The following is a 16,077-nucleotide window of genomic DNA, read 5'->3' on the forward strand; positions in this document are numbered from 1 at the left end:
CTTCTCCTAATGTCTATTTGCTCGCCCCGCTGAACTAGGTTCTTAATTGTTGCCCAACCAGAAGCCCCGCGTCGCGCCTCAGCCATCCTTGTACAGTTTGTGATTGACGTGGCAGTGCACAGATGGTATATCTGTGTATATTAATTACCGCGAGAAGTGTATATTATGAAGGAAGTAGCGACCGAAGGACGACGCTGGGACTTTTTTTAGCATTACTCTCTTGATCTATGGATTACTTGTAAAAACTCATTAACTGATTACCATGATAGCAATCACCCAGATGTAACTTAATTGAATTTTCCTCATATGAAGAATTAGTTATTACGACCGTACAATCAATTGACCTCCTTAAGGTATGTATTAGGATGATTTCCAACAGCGTCGGCGGTGCGATTTTAAAGTTAAGTATACAACAAGGCAGCACGTAGGAAGGGGAGAAAAGTGTATCAAATTCACCCAGGACGAAACCTTATATGGCAGAAGCCATGTTTCATGTCGCAAGGGTGCTATACTGTATGGTCATACGCTTGAAATGATTTGTTGCACAAGTTCGACAGCTTGCTCTAACGAGATAAATGCGAAATCGGGGTGAGAGCCCTCAAGAAACTACAGATGATCACTTTCTCTTGGCTTGCGACCGTGTGATTTGCTGAGGCGAGCTCTGGCCTGTGCCCTCCCCAATCTGTCGTAGAGACTGTTGGCGAGGAGAATGGGATGTGGCTTGATTCTGTCTTGAGCTTTGGCCCTTCATCATCTGATGCAGCCTCTCACGAGGGTTGCTATGTGCAACCTCGCTCAATGTGGCTCTGGCCTTCGATCGAGTTACAGGCCCCTTGCTGGATGAAGTCTGAAGGGAGACTTTGGCAAACATAGAGCCCAGAATGCTATCTTCCTGGCGATCAGGTGGTTCATCTCCTGAGCCAATGCCGGGGCCACTTAAATGGGTACTCGGGCAAACGGCGGGAATATTCGCAGAGGTGCTTTCTGTGGTGGTGTGGGACACTTTAGGTAAAACTTCGTGAAAACCTGTATGGCGAACAGGCTGAATAACGACCGGGTCATTGCGCAGTTCTTCGGAGCCAGTGCGAGGAACCCCATTCTCGGTACAGGCAGCCGGGCAAATGCTGTTAATAGATTGCAAACAATTGTCCTTGGGCCAAATGGGGTCCAAGATCCTGGGATCAATGAGTTCGAGATCAGGTGTGGTGCGGAGTGAACTCAAGGGAGACGAGGGAGTTGAAAAGTCAGTGTTACTGTCCTTACTAACGAGGCTGCTTGCCACATTTCTGCTGGAAATAGAGGAAGGGCATATATATTCCCTGGAGATAGAAAGGGAGGGTTTTGAGGTTGGAGCATGCGTGAGAGTTGGTATGGGTGGTTCATATGAATACCCTATCTGCGGCGGCTGATGGGGTTGATAGTGTCGGAATTGGATCTTCTTCGGTTTTGGCCCATGGGCTTTCTCCTCCACACAACCCACTCCTGCCTTGACGTCTCTCTTCCTTTTTAATGATGGTTTTCTGGATTTCCAGATTCCATCGGTCAGACCATGCACGTCATGTAGATGGTACCGGAATTCTTGCTCCGATGCAAATGTCTGTGGGCAGCCACATATGGGGTCTATTGTGGGCCATTTGATCTCAACAATATGCCTGTGTTCAAGATGCTTCCTCAGATTCGCGCTCGATGTCCAATACTTCAATCTTTTGTCGGCTGGGAGGCCTTGATTCCACACACAACAAGGGCAGTAGCCGGGGCGAATAACAGTATAACGACATATAACGACTTCACAATGGAGATCACTCCAGGATTGCAGGTGGTAACTGCAGTGATCACGCCACTCTACCTGCGGGCACCAAGTCATACACTCGTAACAGTACCGTAAGTCTGATTCACCGATATGCAGACGTCGGGCTATGTCTCCACGAGTGCAGTCATGAATGTGAGCGCTTCGGTCGCTGTGCGTGAGTGTGGGACTCTGAAGGTCCTTTCGGCAATCATGCACAGGGCATTTCCTGTCGTCCGTCGGCGCCTCACCGGGGAGATAGATCACGTTGTAATCACGGCGGCACTGTGTCAACAGTTGTTCCGCAAAGAGCAGTCTTTCATCAAAGGCAAGTTGCTTGGGGATGGATAGAGTCGCTCCCAAGTGGTCCAGTTCGGGCATGATGAGGGCCAATGCACGCGTGCGAGTGTTGCCTTCGGGCCAATCTGGTTCATCCTTTCCTCTGTTAAGGACTCGACGCTGTCTCCTTTCTTGTACCCATTCATGTTGGAAGCGATGCAGCTCGGAGAGTTGAATACGAGTATAGAGCTTCCTATACTCTTGTTCCTCTTCCGCGGCACCGAAATGGTCTGCGTTGTCGAGGAGTTGTTTGATGCGGTCTCTGGCTTCGACAATCTCGGGCATCTTCATTATGGCTACTTCCATCTCCGCTGGTAGCTCGCAGGGAAGTCCTACTTCCCGAAATTGTCGATAGCTCTGGAAGTATTCTATGTGGTATGTCTCCTCCCCCTCATCCAAAACATCACCGACGGTGTCAATGGATGAACAGTGCGCCTGATAATGTTCAGGGTAGGTGGATTCGGACCGGTGAGCGTATATTTGGGATACGGGTGCAGAGCCATGCCTTGCTGTGAGACGTGTTTAGCTCTCAATTCACAGTTAAGTGGGGGTCAACTACGACACACCTTCAATCTTCTTGCCCAGTGCTCGACGGATATCGTGGATGGTAGCGTGCTTTGAGTAACCTGCTGCAGTAAGGAGTGAACGAAGCAAGGTACAAAACCTCTCTTTATTGAGGGCCACCTCCTGTGGGCCTTTGGCGGTAACATTTCGAAATACTGGCTTATTCAAAGCGTCTGGGTTCCAACTGAGCGGAATTTCGGTGGTGCGCCCGTCACGGAGGTCAAACTGAGCCAAGTCGGCCAACGAATTGATGCCAGAGATAGCCCCATGCGCGAGGGCAATGACAAGGAGCAGCAAGCCGGATGCAAATTGCGGTCGGCTGTCATCACGGATGCCAATGCCGAAACTACTCAGTCGGTCAGCAATGACGCCTGCGATGCAGGAAAGGGAATCATGGTTTCATCCCAAAGGCACCTACACCGTGTAGTTTTCATTTCGGTTTTTTTTCAGCCATTGCTGGTTGACTCGCCAACCTATCTTCCAAGGTTCGTCTCGATTCGGACTGCGGAAGAGCACTAGCTGGATATGCTGTTGGTAGTCAGCAAGGGCCTGCCCGTGAATAATAGATTTGGGTCGGATTATCTTACCCTATATCGGAGTCCTCGTTGGCTTTTGCGTTTCGATTCTGGGATGAAGGCACCAATTCTTGCTCCCGTGAAGAGAAAAACCTGTAGCGCAAACAGAATGGACACCTTGAGAAGTCCATGCATGAAGATGGGACAATCGCGAGTCCACATTGATGCTACAAGATCGGTGAAATCATTTCGGTCAAAATTGAACTTCTGCTTTTTAATGTCCTCAACTTCACCTTCTTCCGTCAAGGTTTTTTTAATCCACTCCAACCAAATTAGCTGACTATCTTTGAGGAGCGAGGATCTGCGTACCGAATAAATCTCCGAACGGTCGTCTGGCACGATTTTACTGCCAGTTGCTTCCTCAAAGCCACCAAAGAATTGCTCAGCATAAGCTGTGGCAGTCCTCACTGTGGCTGTTTTTTTTTGACTGAGCCGCCCCGTGCCTTTAACGGTACGGACGTACGAGCGGATAAAATCTTTGATGACGACGATGCTTGGTGCTAGACAGCCAGGCTTAATCCGATATCCTGGTGACTTGTACCCTTCTTCTATCACAAACCTGGTGAAGTTGTGTTAGCAGAGCTTAAGGACAAGATACTCCATCTATAGACAACTTACTCCTGATAATCCGCCACCTTTTCCTTATGTAGATTTTTTGTTTCTTCTGTCCGCTCATGCCTTTTTCTCACGGAATCTTTGTTTTGGTGAGCCTTTGCAACATATCTATTTGCTGCCTGCCGCTCATAGTGCTTTCTCTTTATGTCCTTATTCCGGAAAAATATTCTTTTGCCCATCATCTTGTCAGCTAGCTGTAAAAAGATCGAACGTAGAGATTTATGAGAATAGACAATTGAATAAGCAGAGTGAGAACAAAAGGGAAAGGGCATTCAGGGGATACAGGAAATGCCTAGGGATCTTGCTTCCATGCTATTGACTGTCATGGAGGAAGGATACCTGCCTTTATAGCTTTCTTGAAAATGATTATTATTATACTTATATTAAGTATACGCTTTACTTTTAGGTCAGCACACGTGTTCAGATACTCTCCATCATATTTTCGACTTGCGTCATTGTTTATGGTAATTTAACGACTTAGAAAATCCTGAGGGCTGTTTATCTGTCACAGCGGTCGAACTACCTGTGCAAAATAAATGGGGCGTGAGTATGGCAGAACTCACGGCTCACCGCTCAGTGAGCACAGGGTGAGCACAGCCTGAGCACCGACTGAGTGCTCACTGAGCGGTGAGCCGTGATGTGAATTACTCACTGAGCAAGCCCCTGAGCGCCCTCAGTAAAGCGGCGATGTCTACAACAGGAAATTTACGATAATATAGAAAAACAGGTACGTATAGGGTCATACATACACCCTTGAGAATATGCATGATGAATTTATCCGTTCAATATATATCTTTCATACCATATTCATGGTAATGCAGTTATACATCGAGAGGTTGGTATAGTAGTCTCTAATCCATCAAGTAATCAAGATTCCATCCAAATCAAAACGTATTTTGTGCACGGCCGTCCAGAATCCGAACCCGAATCCGAAATCCATTGGTAGGCAACAGCATAAGCCATCCTTCATCCGGATCCTTCTCTTCTCCCGAGAACGGATACATCAGAAGTACATATCCGATCCACCGGGTATCGGAAAGATGGACCAAGCTCGACGGCGGAGATCATCAGCTCCACATACTTCGATGAATTTGCAGACTGAGTAGCAGTCTAAAATGTAGTTGCTCAGCTACAAAGCATACATGAATTTGCTTCCACGGGCGTTACTACATTTGTTATAACCAGTATGACAGGTACTTTGAGGGTCTCGGCGCCCAATCAGTCGACAGCACTCCTGCAAATCCAGGGGAATATCATAGTAAGCTACAAGAAATGGTCCATGCGTTACCTACTATTTTTTATAACGCAGGACTGTCGCCTGTTCAAGAATTAAAATATTGCGAACTTTGTTTTGAGATAATTTTGTGATGGTTTAGTGATGGCGCAAATCTAGGAGTTGTGGGAATCAATACGGGAAGGCTTGTTGTGGTAGGAGGTCTATACTGTGAGATAGGGCAATTTGATAGCATTGATGTGATTATTACATCTACGATTGGAAGATTAAACGACATCAAAAAGTACAGTCCCTGTATTTGCATTCTAGGATAGGGAAACCATAGTCAATCATGACCAAAAAAAACCTATACCAGGACTTTCTGGGCTCTATGCTTATCTAGCACTAGTATCATATTGTGTTAGTTCATGCCCTTTGAAAGAAACTGCTGATTTAGAAAGCTTGAAATTACTGACCTCGCAGGTTCCCCATCCCGCGTCATCCAAACGGGGAGGCACCTATTCAGTGTCAGCTCATATTCATATAACTTTCAAATACGCCAGCAAATAGAACACCCACTGTCCAACTGCAACAGTTGCGCTAGTTATAGTTAGCAATTGATTACATTAGACGACAAGAGTGGTCCCAATCAAGATGTATACTTACCTGTGAACAAGCATCACCCGACATGCAAAGTCCCTGGGCTCTGAGGGTATCAAGAGTCTCCTCTGCACTCCTTGAACCTGCTTGTCGACGTAGGGGCCGCGGCGAGAGCGGACACAAACACCGAGGTAAAGACAAGGAGAGATTAAAATTGCATTGTGAATTGTAGCGTCCGAGTTTTGGTTTAGAAAAGATCGGTTAATGCAGCGGTAACTCCAGTGAGTGGGTGTTCAAGGAGAAGGCTCTTGATACATGAACATCGGGGGCATGATGGGCCCTATTTATACTACTCCGTGGGTGTTATATCATTAATCAATGTAACCAGCACACCAGAGCTTGGATAATCAGAATCATGCAGCTAGTATCATTCTATTCTTTTACTACTTTAGGCATTTTTTTCGTGTTTCAACAGTTGAAGATAATTCTTAAACTACTTTCTGTACATCTAGGAAATCATCACACAGGATTAAAAGCCGCATAGCAACTTGAAATCTCCTTTCTTTGCTCCCTATTCTGCCAATCCGATGAATGGTATATCAAGCCTTTTGTTCTTATATCATTATAATGCATTCCAATCCACCGCTGAGCTGGGGAGGTGAGCTGAAAATCAAATCTACGGAGTAATTTAACTGTGTATAGCTCAGCCCAGGCTTCATCTTCTCGATCTAGTCTTTATGCATAACATCACTGGGATTCGAAAGCACTCATGCATCACATTCCTCATTGTGTAAGTGGCGCGGTGTGTCAACCACGTGAGTCAACAAAGACCAACAAGAAGTTCTCTAAGGATTCAATAAACTGTCATAGATTCTTGTAGAGCTCACCTGCCCGCCCGCCGGCTCGGTCCTCTGGGCTCCACATTGCCAGCGAAGAGTCCAATTTCTTGAATTCTCACATTACTTGGCATTGAGGCATGAGTCGTAGAAATCCAGTCTAGTAATCTAAATCTTAACTCATATCAAACGCTCGCCTAACCCAAAAAAGAAAAGAAACATCCAACTCAACAACCCCTAACCCAATAACCAAAAGGTCCACCAGAACAATCTCTCTCTTCTCATCCATCCACCTCCAATCTTAACCCCATCATCCGAAAGTCCTAAATCAAATACCGAAACCCCCTCCGCACTACAACCGGCTCCCCATCCGGACCCTGACCCTGACTCTGTTCCAAAATATCCACTCCCTCCTCCTCATCCAACTTCTTATTCAGCCTGACCAGCACGATCCGAAGAATCGTCCCGAATAGAATTGTCATGACGGACATGGCCATGTTATGGACGAAGGCTTTCAGGTAGCGAGGACCGTCTTCGTCTGTTGGTTGGTAGTGTTAGTCTTATTGTCTTTGGGGTAGGGTTCATGTGGTCTGTAGATGGATACGGGTACAGGGAGTTATCATAAGTGAAGGAGAACGTACTAGGGTAGAGGTAAGGAGCGTAGACCTGGCAGACGTTGCTGAGACAGTTGATGAGGGCGAGAGCGGCGGCGCGTTTGGATGCTGGACGAGGTAGGACTGTTTTGTTTGTTTTAGTATGCGGACATGCATGATTGAACAAAAGGAGTGGAAAATCGGGCAGTGATACTCACCATTAGAGATATATCCTAAAGCAACAACATAGCCTGCGTAGATGCCTCCGATCATAAGACACATAGCCCTAGTAACTCATGTTAGCACACACCCATCATTCAAAAAGAAGTGAAAGTAAGGAAAACATACACATATCTCGCCGCAAACGAAGTCGTCGCCACTGCCAGGATAAACGATACCAGGCCAACGACCGGCGAAATGACGATATGGAAGTACCGCTCGCCCGTCTTGTCCGCGTGCCAGGCATTCGCCAGCATGACCACGGCGCCGATGAGGTACGGCGGCGTAGTGAGCAGGAGGGTCTCGACGTTGCCTTTCCCGAGACCTTTCATTACTCTGAGGGTACACGTTAGATTTTATAATGGGTGCAAAAGTGAGGGAAGATACTCACGTCGGGAAGAAATTCGTCACTGTCCCGGACGACGTCGAGCCGTAGATTGTACCGAGGAGGAGCCAAAGCTTATAGTCTCTATGTAGTTCGGTTAGATGGCATTGTGACAACCGCTGGGCCGAGAGGTGAGTGGAACATACAAGAATGCAAGCTTTGCTCCGTGGAACATCGACTGGTCTTGACTATCCACCCAGTCGTCTTCGCCGATATCCTCTTCTAGACGCCACGCAGCAAGCTGTCGCTCTTCCTCGCTGAGCCATCGTGTGGTACGGGGGAGGTCGGGGATGATGAAGAAAGCCAGGATGGCGATGAAGATCTAAGGATATTAGTTTCTACCAGCGAATTAATACAGCAATAAATGGAACGGGTTACCGTGATGACCCCCTCGATGATATACAGCCACCGCCAGGCAGCCAGGCCCCGAGCACCATTCATATTGCCCGTGATGCCGGCTGCAATCAAGCCAGAGAAGGCGCCAGAGATGACGGATCCAGAATACAGCAAGGCAGTGCGCTTAACGAGCTCATTGCGAGTGTACCATCCCGAGAGGAGATAGAGGCACCCAGGCTGGGTAGAGTTCATTTAGCTCATATCATTCTGTAGGAGAAGAAAGGAAACTCACGAAATAAGCAGCCTCCACGAACCCAAGAAAAAACCGACATACCAACAAACCAGCGTAGTTATGCGTGGCCGCTGTCGCGGTGGATATAGTGCCCCAAACCACCATACAGCTGGGCAGGTAAATCGACGGTCTACCCATCTTATTAAGGATCATGTTCGAAGGCACTATACAATTCCGTCAGTCATAGAGCTTTCCAACCCCAGAGAAACCTCGGGAAGGGATTAAAGGAAGAACATACCCTGCATCAACAAATAGCCAATAAACAAAATACTCACGGTCACCTGAAACTGATTCCCTTTCAGATTCAGATCCTCCTCGAGACCCGCCAGTCTCGCCGCGGCAATATTATTCCGATCCAAGTAGTTCATGACATACATGACAAAGGTCACGATCATGAGTCGCAGATCAACCTTGCGGACGAGCCTCTTCTCGGCACGCTGCCGCTCCGTGGGCGACAGATCGCGCACATACTGCGGGGCGCGACTGACAGGCTTCACGATGTCGTTGGTAGAAGACGAGAACTCTCTCTGCTCGATTTCTGATGCCTTGGGACCTGGGTCTGTCATTGTCACGAGGGAATTGGAAGCCGAGAAAGCAGGCAGAGTAGGGCACGGACAAGCCAAGAAACACAGACGAAGAAGAAGGAAAAGCTCGAGACAAGCTACAGTCCAAGGCCTTGGAGTATCTTGGCAGCCGAGACACGATCCAACTTATAGCAAATGGTCAGCACCGATATACTTCCTACTGGACGCGGTGATGAACGAATGACGGCGTGAAGGATGCAAATGGCGGGGGTGCCAGTTGACGGAAAAGTATCCGTCGTGCAGATCGTTGCATTGCAGATGCTGATGATATTGATATGCAACTACCCCTGCTAGTAGTTGCTTGCTATCTCCGACTCAGTAAATGTATCTAAAGTTCAGGTTCTCCCGGTCTGTCAAATCGCCGAACGCCGACGCGTCCACGTCTTGCTCGTGAACCTCTCGCTCCAGGCCGTTGGCGCCGTCTAGTCCCTGCAGCTTGTCTCGTTTCTTGTTCTCTCTCGCCAGGAGGAACCGCAGCACGAATACAACTACGATCTCCAGGAGGTGAGAGACAATCATGCTCCAGATCCCCAGGATGTAGGTCGGAGATTGCTCGGACTTGTAGAAGAAGGGACCGGCGATGTTTCCCACGCAGTATCCCAAGAACAGACAGGCGCTGTTGATGACTTTCTTCGTGTGTCCGGCCGTGTTGGCTGTCTGCAGGGACAGGAGAAGGACGAAGGACGCATTGATGGGCGCAGTCAAGTAGTAGCAGATCAGTCGGCCGGCCCGATTGTCTTGTGGAACATAGCGCAGACCAAATGCCCCGGCCACATTGGGCATGAGAAAGGCGATGAGCAGTAGGCATCGGTTGTTCGGGGGTAGAATCCTGTTGAGGTAGATACACAGGAGAATGGAGATGGCGATGATGGCTCCGTACGGGATCTGCATGAGCGTTGTGCCCACTTAACCAGAATTAGAATGGCTTCATCCATCAAAAATAGTAAAGGGCGAATACTCACACGTCGAAAAGCCAAACCCCTTGATGATGATTGTGCCGAAGTTCGAAATCCCACCGTTCACCAGGCTCTGCATCAGCGAGATCAAGAACTGCAGGTAGAGCTTATAGTCCATGAACGCCTCCAGGACCTGGTAACCCTTGAAATTCTTATTCTCCACACCCGTCTGGTCCTCTCGCAGCCGTTCGACAACCGTCCTCTTTTCCGACAGCGAGAACCCCTTCGCCGAGACCGGGGAGTCAGGCAGAAAGACGTAGATGACAATCCCCCAGACGCAGCACAGCGCCCCGATGATCAGGAACTCATACTTCCAACTCGGCAACGCCCCCTTGATCTGCCCAATCCCATACCCCAACAGCCCTCCCAGCGCCACCCCAAACCCATTCGCCGTATACCACAGCCCGATCTTCAACGGTTGTTCCTTGCGCGTATACCACATACTCGTGACGAGAAGGAACGCCGGATCGGCGCACGCCTCGGCCGCACCACTCAGCGCCCGCAGGACCGCCAACTGGATGAAATTCCTCGCCGCCGCCTGCGCCATCAACAGGGCGCCCCAGGCAAAGATATTCGCGCCCAGATACCTTGCGACCGGGAACCGCTGCAACGCCAGATTGGTCGGGATGGCCCAGACCAGGAAGCCAAAGTAGAAGACGGACGAGAGCCAGCTGTACTGCGTGCCGTGCAGGTTCAGGTCCTCCTGGATGCCGAAGATGGCAGCATACGAGAGCGTGGTCTTGTCGATGTAGAAGAACGCATAGGCGACGCTGATATAGGGCAGGATGACCCAGTCGATCTTCCGGTCCAGCTTCTTCGCTTCCTGGGTGCTCAATGGCTCGTAGGGCTGGCTGGGGTCGGAGAAGAGGGCCAACGCCGTGTCGCCGCCACCTTGTGAGACGACAAACTTCTGCGGAGGGGGCGGGCTGGCGACTTGTTCCAGGTGAACGCATTCATTGTCGGTCTTGGGCTCGCCCATGGCTAAGGAGAGGGGATTGACTTGGGGTTTGAAGGCAAGAGGTGGCGAGGAGGACAGGAAGGAAGACCACTTCACTATGGCAACGACAGTATATAAAGCCGTCGGTTGCCAAGCTCTGAAGGTGAGAATCCTTCGGCGCTCGATGGCCGAAAGTCTGGGGCTCGACCCCGGATTCAACTTACCCCAGACCGTCTGTTAGCGCCGGATACGTCGCTCGGAAACGGGGTGGTTATCCGGTGAAGGGATCAAACGAGGGGATGGTCCTATATTAAGAACTGATAAGGACTCTGGTCTCAGCGACGTTCTCTAGGTTAGCCTCGGCTGCAGCTGAGTGGAGGAGTCGAGTGACTAGGGACTGTAGGATCTAGTCTGCCTGCATCACATCCCGTTGTGAGGTTTTATATGTGCCGGTATCACTGAAGCACTGTCGTCCAGCCGTTCTTCTCTATTATTTTTCTGACCCTCTCGAATATAATACAAAAACTGGTTTAATCTTTTTTTTATATTGTTACTTTACAGAAAGTTATATCATATTATAATATTTATTTATTAATGTTATATAAGACCTCGGGTAGGGTATATCTACGATAGTCGGACATAGGGGAACACAGTCTCTATATAATCTGCGAAGTATGTACTGTACAGATAGTAGTCGATAATCGCCTCAGACGAGATTTAATAGCCGAATAGGGGAACGCTGGTAGATAGTACACGCTGTAGTATACGGGTCCATCTAGTAATGGTGACACTTGCGCCGGCGTACAATGACACATACTACAGGCCTTGGGGTTGCTTGGGAGGTTATAGGAGTGTGGAATCCAAACCGAGTAGCACAACGATCTGGTGTCCGACTGCCTATCTTTACCAAAAGCATCCTCATTCATCATAAAGTGTTCATACTCGCAAGTCTGGCTTTTGAGACGGCAGCCACAACATGGATAACTCAAGTCACATGCCCGCTTGAGTCGAGAACAATTTCTGCATGCCTGTCGACGGCTCCTCTTTGGATAGTTGACAGCTGTAGGGATTCTCTGCCCACTTTGCCCACGGTTCTTGTAGGTTTTCCAGTGTCGCTTAAGGCATCACTTCAACAAGAACAGTCCTAATGGTCAGATCCCAAGCATAACATTCAGCGAGGTTCATTGGGTATTACCTGCACCTGAGCGATGTACCGCAAAACTACCATTCATATGGTCACGCTTCACCATCTGTGAGGGATTGTCAGCCATCGTTTTCTAGGTTGTCTGGGCTGACAATTCTGCGTACGAGAGCCTAAATGGCGGCCAAGATGTTCCCCCCGTCGAAAGGAGGAATTGCAAAAGGTGCAGGTCAAGTTGGCTGACATGACCCGGTGGTGAGGATTAGGTTGAATGTATTTCTCTAAGAGGGATTCTATCCCGGTGAAAGATTTGAGGACTCATCAATTGCGAAGTTGTGGCAAAGGAAGATGACATTCTCATATTCACGTGCGTCGGAGCTGGGAATCTTACGGTTTGATTACGATATCTTATCCCTGAGGGCCTCCATTTACATCTGATTGTATGGCTACTGATTGTATGGCAGGGAGTACATGGTAGTATCCAGTTTATCCATGAGGATCCTCGTCAAGGACACCAGTACTGTCCATCTGGATGCTGTTTGCCGCAGAAAATCAACATTTTCCAACGCTTTGGAATACTCTATCCCATGGTAGAAACAGTATTCCATTGGTAGATCGAGCCTTAGAAGAGCCATAAAATCAATGGTATCATTGGTCTTGAGAGACATCATGGATCTCAACCCCCAGTTAGCGCACAGCACCACCGTTTAGAAGAACAATTGTCCTTTCTCCGACATGGTAAATTTGTAAATCCAACCAAATTATTTGGCCCCCAGAAAGAAAATAATTAGTTCAACTCACATGCTGCCAAGAAAAGCGCATTTGTCAGGACTCGGAGACATTGGAGCATCGAGTCCTCCCGAGTCCAACAAATCGCTCCGATCGACGCAATGCATATCTAATCCCAAGTGCGAGGCTTGAAGGCCTTAAATAGCGTTAGCAACCTTACCACACATCCATGTCAACTCATTATTTCTAAAATTGCCTGGATTTCGCGCCTGTCAGCCGTCCCATCATGCCTTCGTCGGTCTTTTTAATCGGACCTGGTTTCATCGGCGGGGAGATTCTTCGTCATCTCCTCGAAGAGAACTACAGCGTGACTGTTCTTGTCCGCCGACAATCCAATGTTGCAGAATACGAAAGATTGGGCATCCGAACTATCATCGGTACACTCGATGACCCCGACGTGATATCGAAGCAGGTCGCAGCCAGTGACATTGTTTTCCACACCGCAACTGCAGACCACCTCCCCTCCGTGCGAGCAGTCATTGACGGGCTGCGACAAAGAGAGAGACAAGGCTTGTTGACACTCTATATCCACACCAGTGGTACCAGTCTACTCTCAGATGGTGCCGCGGGCGACTGGAAGAGCGATACGGTGTTTGACGATGAAAGCCCGGCTCAAATTGACGCACTACCTGACTCTGCACCTCATCGTCAGATTGACTTGGCCATTGTGAACGCCCGGAAGGAGCTGGCCAATTTCACTAAGATGGCGATTATGATCCCGCCACTAATCTACGGTGTGAGCAGTGCAAACCGCACATCGATCCAACTGCCCACCATCACCCGCTATTCGCTCAAACATGGCTACGCCGGGCAGGTTGGGAAAGGTCTTTCTGTCTGGAGTCAGGTCCATGTCAAGGATCTAGCACGGGGCTATATGACATTGCTGCATTGGATGGAAAATGCACCCGTGGTGGAGCTTATAGAAAACCCCTATTTCTTCTGTGAAAACGGCCATGAGCTGTCTTGGGGAGAATGCTCTGCGGAGATCGGTCGCATCCTGCACAAGGCAGGCCGCATCAATGAAGCGAAGCCGAAAGCAATTCCCCAGGAAAACTACGGCGATATCTTCGGCCATTACACCGCGACTGTCGTCGGATCAAATTCAAGAAGCCGCGCCATCCGACTTCGGAAACTGGGTTGGACCCCTACGGAGAAACAAACCTTGGCTTCGCTTGCAGAAGATGAGATTGGGCTTATTATGCAGGAATCTGGAGAGTTCACTGGTTATTCCAAGGCCGTTGCTTCTTAAGTCGCGGAGCCATGCCGTCATGCGGAGAGAAGCAGAGTGCTATAAGGATGTCAGGGGCTAGCGGTGCAAAAGCTCAGGTTTAGTATAACAGGATATTGTGATATAGGTATGCCCACGATAGTAAAATGGCAATACACGCTCCTAGCGTTATGAAGAGTGTAAATTCTGTTTCCAACTGTAACCTGCATACCTTTTCTCCTCTGTACAGAAATACTACCTCTAAGTAGTGGATCCACTTTGTCGGAGACATTAAACATGCGGAGTAGGCGCAGTGCGGCAGTGCCATGAGCCTTGACATCAAAGGTTCACAGGCTTGTATCATGTTTTAAATCTGAGAAATTAATGCATTCCCCCGGGTACTCAGACGATGCCGTGTCTTTTGAGGTCAAAGAATAGATTCCTCGGGCAAATAAAAAACAAGGTAGACGCCACCAGGTAAATGGCATTTCTCGTAAAAATATAATTAGGTGCTATTTCTAGATATCTTGAAGCAGTTAACTCCAAGATGTGTATACTGTGTTTACGAAAGTCTTCTTCGGTTCAGAATACGATATGAACTTCTAAGCTACTTTCGGAACACAGATAATTCCTTAATAAGGTGTGTTCAGCGGGATAACATAGCGAGGAAATGTCATCCGCCGCTTTGTAGTTTCGAGCATCTGGGAATGACCTCACATCGAAGTAAGGTTCCCGCAAAAGAAAGCGACCGACCAACGTTGATGCAGCGTGACCATACCTGTTGCTCCTTGTGAGTCATTCCTGGGAATTTCTTTTTCCCACTTTCTTACTCGATCTTTGCTCCCACATCACAAGTTCATCAGGCTAGGCCATTTCACAAATCTTACTATTATTCCCATCTTCACTCCTCCAACATCTGCAACCACAAAACATGGATCTTCTCGACGAGCTCGAGAACCTCGCTGGCCTGGCCCACATGGCCAACCAGGCCGAAAACAACACAGACAACCAGGCGTACGACCTGAGCATTCAACGACTTGAGAACCTCTTCCAACCATCCTCGTATGTTCAGGGCATCCCTCAGAGCACCAGCCCACAACCTCCCACCAAACCCACCACACCCCAATACCCAAACCACGCCTCCAAAACCAGCTACCTCGTCAAACTCGAAGGTCCCTTGCGCACCGCATCGCAAATCCAACACCTCACTGGACTCCTCCACCCACCACCCACACACCAAGGCGTCGGCGAAACGGGCCAAACCGCCCACTTCTGCCTCATCAACGGCATCACCAAGAACTCGCTTATCTCGGCACTCTCTCACTCCGAGCAAGGAAAGGCATTCAAGCCGACTCTCATCCGCATCAACCGCGCTCAGAAGGATCTCTCGTCCTGCAGCGCCGCACCAACCCTGGGCTTGGACATAGACCCGACCCGGCCCCAGTTCCGCGCACCTGCACCCAACCATACCTATCTCCCCACGCAGACACAGCACCCCGTCTGGTACTTTTTCTACGGCACGCTTGCTGACCCCGGGACCTTGAGGCTGAAGCTTTCCTTGTCTGAGCAGCCGGTTCTCTCGCGGGCTGTTGTTCGCGGCGGAGTGATTAGAATGTGGGGAGGGAAGTATAAGGCTCTTATTGACGGGGCTGAGTCGGCGGTGGTTGAGGGCTGGGCGTATGAAATCATGTCAGAAGAGGAGGAAGATCAGCTGCGGTATTATGAGACGGATCAGTACGAAGTTGTGAGGTGCGAGATCGACATGATGAACTGGGAAGGGGGGAGAATCAAGGGACTTACGTTTCGGTTTTGCGGGGATGGGGTTGATTGATGGACTGATTGATTGGTACGAGGATTGGATGGGGTTTAAAGTCCTGTTTGAGGGTTGGGGAGATAGGGAAATCGTTGGGGGGGGGGGTTTTGTTTCGCTGGATGGAGAAATTATTTATATTGGCATCAAATGATACAAACAGTACTACGCATGTTGAATTCAAAATCTTAGTCTAGGATTCATAATGCATTCAAGTCCCTACATGGCTTGGATTCACAGATATCACCTCTCTCAGACAATATTCTTACCTGATAAAGCCGATGCTTGAAATACTCGTGC

At 48.9% G+C, this 16,077-nt stretch overlaps 5 protein-coding genes across 5 annotated transcripts; 2 read left to right on the forward strand and 3 right to left on the reverse strand.

The window, feature by feature from the left end:
- Window positions 1–1,498: 1,498 nt before the first annotated feature.
- Window positions 1,499–4,058, reverse strand: P170DRAFT_360496 (uncharacterized protein; the record flags this gene model as incomplete). The annotated part of the gene is made up of 6 exons (XM_024844413.1): window positions 1,499–2,634; window positions 2,692–3,035; window positions 3,108–3,145; window positions 3,277–3,525; window positions 3,574–3,823; window positions 3,883–4,058. Coding segments are annotated over 6 exons (2,193 nt in total), but the record flags the coding sequence as incomplete, so codon positions are not given.
- A 2,793-nt stretch (window positions 4,059–6,851) lies between these two features.
- Window positions 6,852–8,919, reverse strand: P170DRAFT_360210 (putative MFS transporter; the record flags this gene model as incomplete). The annotated part of the gene is made up of 9 exons (XM_024844402.1): window positions 6,852–7,066; window positions 7,170–7,265; window positions 7,340–7,407; window positions 7,470–7,676; window positions 7,732–7,809; window positions 7,872–8,047; window positions 8,104–8,298; window positions 8,354–8,517; window positions 8,592–8,919. 9 exons carry the CDS (start codon window positions 8,917–8,919, stop codon window positions 6,852–6,854), a joined length of 1,527 nt encoding a protein of 508 aa, XP_024703532.1.
- Window positions 8,920–9,252: 333 nt separating this feature from the next.
- On the reverse strand, window positions 9,253–10,872 carry P170DRAFT_447989 (MFS general substrate transporter; the record flags this gene model as incomplete). Its single annotated transcript, XM_024850934.1, has 3 exons — window positions 9,253–9,842; window positions 9,900–10,803; window positions 10,843–10,872. The coding sequence occupies 3 exons, from the start codon at window positions 10,870–10,872 to the stop codon at window positions 9,253–9,255; spliced, it is 1,524 nt and encodes a 507-aa protein (XP_024703533.1).
- Window positions 10,873–12,961: 2,089 nt separating this feature from the next.
- Window positions 12,962–14,120, forward strand: P170DRAFT_510879 (NAD(P)-binding protein). The gene has a single exon (XM_024854822.1). It carries the CDS (start codon window positions 12,987–12,989, stop codon window positions 14,007–14,009), a length of 1,023 nt encoding a protein of 340 aa, XP_024703534.1. The 5' UTR covers window positions 12,962–12,986; the 3' UTR covers window positions 14,010–14,120.
- A 718-nt stretch (window positions 14,121–14,838) lies between these two features.
- Window positions 14,839–15,844, forward strand: P170DRAFT_437899 (gamma-glutamylcyclotransferase family protein). The gene has a single exon (XM_024849468.1). The coding sequence runs from the start codon at window positions 14,899–14,901 to the stop codon at window positions 15,796–15,798; it is 900 nt and encodes a 299-aa protein (XP_024703535.1). The 5' UTR covers window positions 14,839–14,898; the 3' UTR covers window positions 15,799–15,844.
- Window positions 15,845–16,077: the final 233 nt, after the last annotated feature.

The sequence above is a fragment of the Aspergillus steynii genome (assembly GCF_002849105.1).
Source record: "Aspergillus steynii IBT 23096 chromosome Unknown P170scaffold_5, whole genome shotgun sequence".
NCBI classification, from domain to species: domain Eukaryota; kingdom Fungi; phylum Ascomycota; class Eurotiomycetes; order Eurotiales; family Aspergillaceae; genus Aspergillus; species Aspergillus steynii.

Bases quoted from the DNA above. Each gene is read 5' to 3' on its own strand.
- P170DRAFT_510879 (XM_024854822.1), top strand. From the start codon at position 12,987: ATGCCTTCGTCGGTCTTTTTAATCGGACCTGGTTTCATCGGCGGGGAG.
- P170DRAFT_437899 (XM_024849468.1), top strand. From the start codon at position 14,899: ATGGATCTTCTCGACGAGCTCGAGAACCTCGCTGGCCTGGCCCACATG.